We start from the raw sequence: 10818 nt of genomic DNA on the forward strand, positions 1-10818 counted from the left end.
TACGGAGAGACCATTACCATTACGTCAGCATTTTACCTTCCATAATCTAGAGTGCCAAAAAAGGAAGCCGGTTCACAATGCCCTACCCACTACTAAAAAACACTCTGTTTCAAGGACAGCTAGAAGATAACCATTTTATTCGGGTGGAACTCATTTAATTAAAAAGTATATACATTTCTCCAATCCTACTGATAAGTCCACAGAAAAGAACAATGATGAATAAAGCAACTGGCTAACGAACTCAGCCCCTATGAAGAAGCGGGAGCGACGTCACACCTTTACAACAGCAGAAACGTTTCCCCCAGGGAATACATATGTGTGTACTTTCTAAATCAACGTGCAATGCCGGTGGCCCAGCAAATGGAGTTGCTTCAATCAAGCACTCATCTAGCAACAACATGCTGAAGAGCGTTTGGAGGAGCGTCACTCGTGGCATCGGGCAGATCTTATCTTGAGCACACTGCATTGTCTTGTTTGATGGTGGCTGCCTCCCAGAGCTGGGTCAGAAAGCCTTTCCTTCATTCGCGCCCAAAGAAGCCATCACCAGGCACAAATCATAAAGGCAAGGACGCGCAGTGGTGGCAAAAACCACCCACAGTAAAATAGAAAAATGGACGAGGGCCCTCAGCCAAGCTTCTTCTTGCCCGTTGTGCGTCTACTTTGGCGTCTGCTCCTACTGATTGGCTTTCTTTTCTGAGGAGAACTCTATTTAAAAAAAAAAAAAAAGGCAGGAAAATGATTCAGATTAAACATTAAAAAAATGATCTTCTCTTCCTCTAGCTAAGATCAATGTCTAGGCTGGCGAAACAAAAGATATTTTATTCATGAACTCCCCGTGAGTTTACACTGAGAAACCAAGCGGCGGGAAATGGAGGGTTATTATTTTAAGCCCTGACATATGCCGGCTATTTTTGTGACGTGTGGCCTGGTTCTCATGCTGCCCGAAAGGGGATTTTCTCTAGCACTTCTTTTTCTTGCTGGCGTTTCAGAGGCTTGAGCATTTGCTTTGGGGAGTAAGTCATCGGTGGTGCTCTTAGATTTCAGTACAACTTACCCCACTGAAAGGTAATTTGGAAAAGAAACCACCCTTCAAAGTACGGTTCTCTGTAATGTCAAAACCACAGGAAGGATCACAGCTTTTAAAATGTGTCCGTGTATTCTCACAAGCCAACGGGAAAATTTGGTGCACTGACAGGGCCAGGAGCGAATGGCAATCACGAGCACCCACAGAAGATAAAATCCAAGTCATATACTCATATCAGAAATGCCACGAGATAGTATTTCTTTATTCGTATTAAGAGCTTAAAATATGCTAGATGTTTTCTACTTGCATTTGATATACATCATGCTTATGATTATGTATAAATGAAGAAAACAAAATTTTGGTAACCGAAAAACAGAGAAAAAGACAAGAACTTACTTTCCCAGGCTTAAGAGAACGTGTTGGTGAAGAAATACTTAGCCCATCACATGAAAGAGACAAATCGTTTTCAGGCAACAGATCTAATTCATTAACACTACCAACTCCTGGGCAATCTAAAATTCCCTTCAAAATCCACCGTATAGCACTCTTGTGAGGTAGGTATAGAAGCAAAGCCATCATCCCATATTTTACAGCGAGAGGAGACAATGCAAAGCTGAACAAAAGCCAAGAACAAACACTCTTCAGTTCCTCGGAGGGAAGGTAGAGTTCTACCCGCACAACACGGTGGTGGTGGTGAGTACTTGGCTCCCTCTCCAACACTTGACTGACGGTTACAATGGGAGAAGAAAATTCCACAAAGAATCATGGGACCCATCACAGCAGTAGAGTGAGGCTCCCCTTCCTGTTTGGTGGAAAGCTCTACTCACCGATTGTGTGCCTGGTCCTATAGTCATTCACAGTGGCTGCCACATTCCACCCACCACCCATGGCCATCTCATCAGTTCCAACTCATCGTGACCTACAAGATGGAGTAGAACTATTCCTGTAGGTCTCTGAGACTGTAAATCTTTATGGGAGCAGGCAGCCTCGTCTTTTTCCTCCTGTAGTGGTTGGTGCGTTTCAACTGCCAACCTTGGGCTTACAGTCCAATGCTTAACCCACCATGCTACTAGGGCTCTTTGTTGTTATATTAGCTATGCTTTTGTGTTCACAAGAAATTCTAGGATCTTTAATGTCTCAACTCTATTGTCTAGGGCTGCTGTCAAGCATAGTGACCCAGCCCTGATCCATTGCTGGGGTCCGTTGTGGACTGGTCCGTTTTGACCCACAGGGTTTTCCCTGACTGAGTTTTCAGAAATGGATTGTCAGACTTTTCTTTTTCATCTGTTTTAATCTGGATGTTCTGCTAACATGTGTTCTGCACATAGCAAAACACAAGCCTTCACGGACAGACGGGTGCTTTGGTAGGAATCCATTCAAATCTCCAAGTGCTAGAGAACTAGTACATACCGTGTATATGTGGTCCATAGACCTTGGTGGAAGAGGTCAAGTTTTGACTCTGCTTAAAGGATCTGCTTAAAGGCTTTGAAATGCACCTAGTGCTTAGGGTGAAAGAGCACAAGATCCCAATGCAGCAAAGGGAGTCAAAGGACTGGGAAGACTCTTGTCTTCCACATGCCCAATCACTTCTGAGAAAGTGGATGTTTGAACTTGAACAGTAAAGGAGCCTAGGGGATAAATCTTCGTTTCCATCGGGATGTAATCTTTAATATTAACCTTGGTTTCCTTCTTTAAGAGGAGTTTGTTATCTTCCATCAAAGAGAAGTAATGTAATTTTATTGACCTCATTGGATTGTAGCTAAATGAAACTATGGCATATACACTTCTCATCTAGGAAAAATTACCAGACACCAAGACAACCTGACATGATATGATATAGTTGAGTTATAAATATCTAGAAACGGGCATGGGATTATCTGTCTCTAATTTCTTGAGTAATATTTCGATGTCAACCAACTACTGGCAAAATAATTTAGAAGGTAGTACACTTTATAAAGGAAACCATACTTAATAATTTATCCATCTGTGAAATTATAGTATAATCACCAAATGTCTTCTGTGTTTTACAACTCTTAAACCGCTTTTCCTCTTAAACTGATTCCTTTCTCTTAATACTGCTGCTAATTGAAAACATCCTAACAGAATCTGGCAATTTTATTAACATATAAAATAAGTGCACAAATAACAACCCAAAGCTGTCACCATCTAATTGTTCTGACTCATAGTGACCCTATAGGATGGTGTAGAATAGCTCCATAGGGTTTCCAAGCATGTAATCTTCACAGAAACAGACGCCACAGCTTTCTACCGCAGGGCAGCAGGTAGGTTTGAACCACGGATCTTTGTAGCCTAGGGCTTAGCCATTGTGCCACCAGGACTCCTCAGTTACATAAGCTACCTGTGATGTTGACAGAAACAGAGTTATAAAAAGACTTGAGGCATTCTGGGTGGTGCAGTGGTAAGCACTCGGCTGCTAACTGACACCAATTCAGACCCACCCAGCGGCTCTGAGGCAGAAAGGCATGGTGAACTACTCCTGTAAAGACGAACCCCCATTGCCACTGAGTCGATTTCAACTCATAGTCACCCTGTAGGACAAAGTGGGACTGTTCCATGAGGCTTTCCAAAGCTGTGATCTTTATGGAAGCAGACTCTTAATTCCTGTTTCCCATCCAGCACCTGGTGCGTTTCAACAGCTGACCTTTAAGATAGCAACCAAGTGATTTAATCACTACACCAGCATCTAGGAAACCCTAATGTCACAGTTCTACTCTGTCACATGGGGTCTCTGTGAGTAAAAAAAAATCAATTCAGGGGTATCTAAGAATATAAAAAGACATAATCTAACTTTCAGGCAAGGATCATCTGAATTTGTTTGAATAAAATAAAAGGAATCATAAACAATCCATATTGTGCAGTTTTTTTATAAATGTGGGTTTTGGAATCATATTTCCTGAGGTGGTCTATGTCCCAGCCAGCAAATTGCCATGTGAATTCAGACAAATTGCATTCTTTCTCTGTGCCTTAGTGTCTACACTTATAAAACAGGGATAAAGCCATAGGGTTAACTCTAAGGTTTTTCTGAAATAAAACAAATAAATCACCGAAAATAGTCTCTGGCATATAGTCAGTACTCAGTTAATTAGTTATTCTTAAGCATAAGTGAAGGTCAATTTCTACTTTGATCTATATTATAAAGAAAGCATTATGCTGGTTCAAAATACAATCTCACATGCCTACTTGCCATGCCTTTCCAGATACGCAAGTATTAAGCTCAAGCTCATTAGATAAAGCTCCACTCGGCACCATATGAAAAATTTGGAAATAAACAGAAGAGACTGTCATGAAATGTCACTAAAAAACAGCGATTGGACATTTCAGAAGAAATAAACGCACTTTCAAGGTTATACTAACTTTCCCATGCCATAAATGTTCTAGTAACATGGAAGTAATTTTTCATCCTATTTTGATAACAGATGAAATGAGATTAAAATGCCCTTTGGAAAATTACATGTTTCAAAACAGAAACTGCAACCTATTCACATCTGTGGATGTCAGTATATTAGAAAATGTCATTACTTAATCTTTTGCAGAGAAAATGCCAAGGAAGTGTCACATCATGCCTTGAAAATGTTCATGGAGGTCTTTAATTTTTAAAAGAACGGTTAATTTCCACTACGTGCCAAACCCATTCTGAAATAATCATGGATAGTGACCGAGAACAAAGCTGACAACCGGTTGATCTACGGACTGTTTAATGCAGTGCTTGGTGCTTAGAGGACACTACTCTGATCACCCTTCAGTCAAGCCTTTGCACTGTAGAAGACCCCCGCTTCAGAACAAGCTCTTGGCTCCCTGGCGTAGACTCTAACGTCCCTTGCCTACGTGGCATTGGGCCTCTTTCAGAACTGTGCGCACCCTTCCCCCTCCCCCCCTGTCTAAATGTTGGCCAGTGGTTGCTGCTTGCAGAGGGTATGAAGGGCACAGATGAAGTTAGGCTGTGCCACCTGGGACATTTTCCTCACATGCACTTTAAAGGTCCACTCTCAAAGGCCAAGGAAATGGGAAGGAGGGTGAGATAGTGAAGGTTTATTGTGCCAACCTGGCCGATAAACACATGTGAGATTAATTGAAAGACGGAGGGATAAATGGCTCGGTGAGCTTCACCTTTCTAGTTCTCGGGTCTCTTGCTTTCTGATGCTGCCTTAGCCAGTTCCCTGCTTCAGCTGGCAAGGCCCACTTCCTGCAAGACATCCCTGAGGAGAAGCCACATGGACTTACCCGGATGCAGCCCTGGGTGCTGGAGCACCAGTGTGGAGACCCCTGCCAGTGCTGAGATGCTTACACATTCATTGACTCGGCTTTCCTCCAGCAGTCGGCATCATTGCGTGTGTTTTGTAAGATGGAGGAGGACTTTGTGGATTGGTGTCGGACATATGGGCTAATGTTGGACTTGTGGGCTTGGACAGCACTGCTTTCTGAATGTAAACTTACCCTTTATATCGAACTCTGTCCTATACATAAGAGTTTCTGTGGATTTGCTTCCCTACCTTACCCAGACTAACCCAAAAGGATGAACGGAGGAATGACGTGGGTCACAGTTAAAGGGCCAGAACTCATTTTCTACGTGTCACCAAAATCCGGTTCAGAACGAGGAAGAATCTGAGCATCCACTTTAGATTCTGGACTCCCAGATCACTTATCGAGATAAAAAATCAATCGCCATTGAATTGACTGCAACACCTGGTGATATCATGTGTGCCAAGGTCTAACTAACTAGGCTCCAGGAGGTGTCAAAGGCCTGGTTTGCTAGCAGCAGATACCAGGCCTTCCTTTGGAGGTGCCTCTGAAAGATTAGAATTTCACACCTCACAGGCGTAGTCCAGTGCTTCATTGTTTGTACCACACATGGGACTTCATTTGTTAAGGTTGATGATAAAACAGTAACAGTGTATAAGTTTGAATAGTGATTTGTAAATATTTGGATCACAGAATGCAGGTCTCTATCTGGATTCTTGCCCCAGACATGGAGAATATTAGAGGAGGGCGTGGCGGTACATTCAGCTTTAATCACACCTCATCTGCCATCCTTTTTAAAGTTCACAAAGTATTTCTCTGTAAATAGACAGCAGTTCTAATATTTCAAGTTAAATTGCTATAATAGAAATAATTATAAAGGAGATTACTTGGATAAAAATATACTGTGCTACGTTTATTGGGGTTCAGAAAAATAAATTTGTCAGGAGTCATAGAAAATTAATAGAAATGGAGGATTGGGACCTTCAATAAAGCACACACACTAATTAGTAGTAATTGCAACACCTTCATTTCTGAAATTTGGTCATTTTTTTAAAATACAGGTAAAATACCTCAAAGATTTCATCATGGCAATAAAACAGGATTTTTAAAAACTAATTTGTTTATAGAATAACAGTCTATATTTTCTACTAAGTTTTCTTCCATTAATTGAATTTGCATATTTTCACCTAAAAAATAGGTTGTACTGACTCAGAGTATATTCTTGAGTAGGGAAGGATAACTACATTAATATATATGCCATACAATGAGGACTGTGATAATGAAAGTCTCTGTATTCAAAAATTTCCTTTTAAACCTATAGCTGTTTAATAATCAATATCTCAAAATTATTCTTAGACTTCTAATCAATTGCATTGCATCTACATATCAAGTGGAGATGTCCAATGAAATGAAAATTGAAAACTGCAAGAATTTTTACTGTCTTCAAATAATGCCCCCCCATGAGAAATTTACAATAAATTTGATTTCAGAACCCTTCTGAATTCTTACTATTTGCTTTGCATTTCTAGCATTTCAGTGAATCTAGATTTGGGTCCCTGAACTTTGAAATAGCATAATTTTCAGAAGATAAAGGGGGAAAATAGGGGTGCTAATCAGGTAGTTTTCTGTAAGCAATTTCTTTTTCAGGTGACTCCCAAAGCCACAATGAGTCCCCAACCCAGCAGCAGACAGATGGCAGCTGTCTGTAGGACTGCTGAGGTATAGTACCATGGAGACAGGTCCACATAGCACCTTGTGTGATGGGATGAAGTGTCACCCACCCTAAAAGAAGATGTTGAAGTTGTAGCCCTCCAACCCCCAACAAAATCTGTTCCCATCAAGTTCATTCTAATTCATGGTGACCCTGTATGATAGAGTAAAACTATTCCATAATTTGAATTTTCACAGAATCTTTATGGAAATGGGTTGCCAGACCCTTCTTGCAAGGATCCAACCACTGGGTAGGTTTAAATTACCAACTTTTAGATTAAGAGTTGAGTGCAAGCCATTTGTGCCACCTGGGGATCCCTAGCCTCCAAAACCAAGCAAGCAACTAACGAACCGATCAAACAACACCATTGCCGTCTAGTAGATTTTGACTCACTGTAAGTCTGCAATAGGAGAGACTAGAGCTATAAACATTCATGGAAGTATACTTCCACCTAATTCTTCTATGGAGTAGCCGATAGGTTTGAGCTGCTGACCTATTTGTTAGAAACCCAGTCCTTAGCCACTGAGATTCCAGGGCTCCACTCTAGCCTCCAAACCAAACCTACCCCCATTGGGTTTAGTTTGACTGTTGTCAACCCTGCAAAGGGTCTGAGCATATAATTCTTTACGTGAACTGATAGCCTCATCTTTCTCTGGAGGAGAGGCTGGTGGGTTTGAACCACAGACCTTGTAGTTAGCAGCTCAATGCCTAAGCCATAGCATCACCACAACTCCATTCTAGCCTCCCAGTACTTAGGAATTTGAGTTTGCTTAGAAACAGGGTCTTGGGAGAAGTTATATGTGAGGTTAACCAGAGTTCAAACTGTGGTAGAATGGGATCGAATGCAGTTATGACGGGTAGCCTTATTAGAAGAAGAAGAACACAGAAGTACAGTCACTCAGAAGGAAGACATGTGAGGACCAGGTAGAGAGGAAATTAGGCTGCAGCTGTACGCCAAGGAAGGCCTGGGGCTACCAGAAGCTGAGAGAGACAAGAAAGATCTTCCCCTAGCCTCTTCGTAGACAGCATGCCCTGTCAACAGCTTGATTTCGGATTGCTATCCCAGACCTGTGAGGCAGTCAACAGGTTTATGTTACTGTGTGTCACCCAGTTTGTGGTACTTGGTTACAGCAGCCCTACAAAATGCTACATCCCGTCAAGGTCACCAACTCACCCAGATCTCTTCATAGCATGTTCATGACACACTTACTCCATTTTTTTTTTTTACTGGTGATATTCTAAATGGCAAATGAATGGCACAGATAACATATGCTGTGATTTCATAGGAAGGAGGGATTATGGGTAATGAGAGTCTGGTATATGACCCAAATCACAGATTTAGATTAAACTACAGGGATAATTTAATGCAAGTGCTAAATTTTATGAAGTGTGCTGTTTAGATATGTTACTTAAACCCTCCAAAACTCAGTCTCCTCATTTGTCAAATAGTATAATAGTACCTACTGTTAGTGTATAGCACTGTTATTAAGATTAAAACAAATCATACATTTAAAACATTTAGGTTTAAACATAATAAAAGATTTTATTTTATTGCAATTTAAACTCTGTAGATACTGTCACATGTATGTACCAAAAAGTGAATTACTTTTTTCAGATAGAAAAAAAATTAGCAAGTCTTATGTACTACTGACTATAAAATTTCATTTTCACAAAGTTCCATGTAAACTTTTTCCGTCGTCATTAGCTTCTGTGGCATTGGTCCAAGTAGAGACCCACTGTGATACATAAATGTTCTTTTGATTTTACTGAATTGTCTACTGAGAAATTGTATTTTCTAGCAATTGAATTCCAATTCAGGGAGGAAATATCTTTAATATTCATTCCAGACCAACATAAAATGGAAAATTATGATTGAGTGGTAATTCAGCTATTGTACAACAATGGCTTAAGAAGATGCTCAGACATTATGTAATAACCATTATGGTTCATAGTATGCCTTTCTAGTGAACATTTTCTATTATTGTCAGAACCTGAGAACTTCATTAAAACCAATAATTATATTTGTGGTAGATAGAAAAGAAACGAAAGCATCTCTAGCTTTCTGATAACTACCTGCATGTTTATTAGAGATGTTTCACTTTTTGTCTCTTCTCATGGATGGCACTGCGAGTCATGGCCTCAGACACTGTGTGCAACTGTGGCCCAGGCTGCTGCCTACAATTACCTGCCTAGGCTGGGCACGACACAGGAACTCAGACTGCCAGAGAAAGCCACTTAGACGTCTCACCTACCAAAGGACACGTAGGTGTCTGGTTCCCCACTTTCACTCCGTAGTGGGTTACTTGGACTGAAAACCAGAATTCTAGGGTGCCACCTCTGAACTGAATGAGATCCAGTCCCCAGGATAGCCTGCGTCCAGAATATCGCTCGTCTTCAGCATTTCCAGATGATTGTGATCTTGGAAAAGTCACTAGTTAGATTCACACATGTGTGCCTCGGGAGCTTAACAACTGGTAGCAGACACTCCTGACTTTTTAATAGAAGTGGGTTTATGATGATAGTCAAGTTTATAGATCCCACTCCTGAGTAGCCTCCTAAGGCCACTTAAAGAAGATGTAGAAGATAAAGCAAATTCTGAAAAGGAGGAGCAGAAGGGCACACCAGTGAAAAAGAAAGAGTACTTCAGGGGTGACTTTTAGTTTTTCCCATCATACTTTCAGGTGGGTGTTGTGGGCAGGCCTGGCCTCCCCTAGAGCACTGCCTCAGAGCCTGGCGGTTAGTCATTAGGGAACGTGGTTCTGAGCCTCTGGTCTCCTCTATCTGCTAGTGGCACTTCAAACATCTGTCTAGCAAACTCAACCTGGAAACAGTGGATGACAGTCCACCCTTTGTAGTGGAATCACAGAGCTTTGTTGTTGCTACGAGTTTTCATTTCCATGCCCAGATGTAATACTGACTCTCAGACTGGATTTGGGAATGGAAGCCAACATTGAGATTCATGCATGGCTGTCTGTATTCGAATCTTTTCCTTTTCTTAAGGAGTTCAATTTAAGCCCAGGTGCATCAAATTAGAGTTGTGTATGTGCCACAACTTTATAGCAAGCCCTCCCCAAGTACGAATGAATGTGCATTGAGTAAACATCCCCAAAAGATCCCATTAAAATGTAAACATGAAAGAATGCTCAATACAGCTGTGGTCTTACCATTTGCCTTGTGCTGAACATCTGGCGGAAACTGGTCAGGAGCATACCACTGATAGTCTGGCTGTGTGGAACAATAAAACATTATTATAGCAATATGGACTTCAAAGGAAACATAGTGCCACGTGAAAAGCTTAATTATATGATGTGGCTTTTATTACGCAGGCAACACAAAAGTCATTTAGACCCAAACCTGTTGTCAATATCACCCATCCCTCTAATCCCTTCTCATCCCCCACCACCATCTCCCTCTTAGACCCACCCTGTGTTTGTTTGGCCAGAATTTCTACTACTGTGGCATTGTAGCTTGTTCTCGTTCTTTCTTTTTTGAAACAGATGTGTTTTAGAGATCTGCAGAAGTATAAACACTTTTGTAAAAGTTACTATAGCCCATAAATAAAACACAGTCATTTCCCATCAACAAACACTCATTTCCAGACCTTCCACTAAAGGCAGTGGTGGGAAGACCCAGGGAAGGGAGCAAGGTGCAAGTTTCAGTAGTTCTGGGAAGAAGTCTCAGCCATTATATGGAGATGTGGTGTCTGGGGGTTCAAAGTTGGCTTTCTCTTGTTCCTCTGCAAAAGCTGTCCTCTAATTCATTCCCAGAGTTCAGACTAGAGAGCCCATGTCTCGCTGGAGTGAGGCATGGGGAAGACATGAAG

The 10818-nt window shown here is 41.3% G+C and overlaps 1 protein-coding gene across 1 annotated transcript in view; it reads right to left on the reverse strand.

The window, feature by feature from the left end:
- Positions 1 to 642: 642 nt before the first annotated feature.
- Positions 643 to 10818, reverse strand: part of TNIP3 (TNFAIP3 interacting protein 3) — a 65593-nt gene continuing 55417 nt past the window's right edge. The window contains exons 11-12 of the mRNA XM_045290216.1: positions 10160 to 10220; positions 643 to 705 (exon numbers count right to left, since the gene is read on the reverse strand). Of these exons, the coding sequence (XP_045146151.1) occupies positions 674 to 705; positions 10160 to 10220 (93 nt within the window). The 3' untranslated portion in view covers positions 643 to 673. The remainder of the gene's footprint in view (positions 706 to 10159; positions 10221 to 10818) is intronic.

The sequence above is a fragment of the Echinops telfairi genome, unplaced genomic scaffold, assembly GCF_000313985.2.
Source record: "Echinops telfairi isolate 266 unplaced genomic scaffold, ASM31398v2 ScPeMD7_33;HRSCAF=127, whole genome shotgun sequence".
NCBI lineage: Eukaryota > Metazoa > Chordata > Mammalia > Afrosoricida > Tenrecidae > Echinops > Echinops telfairi.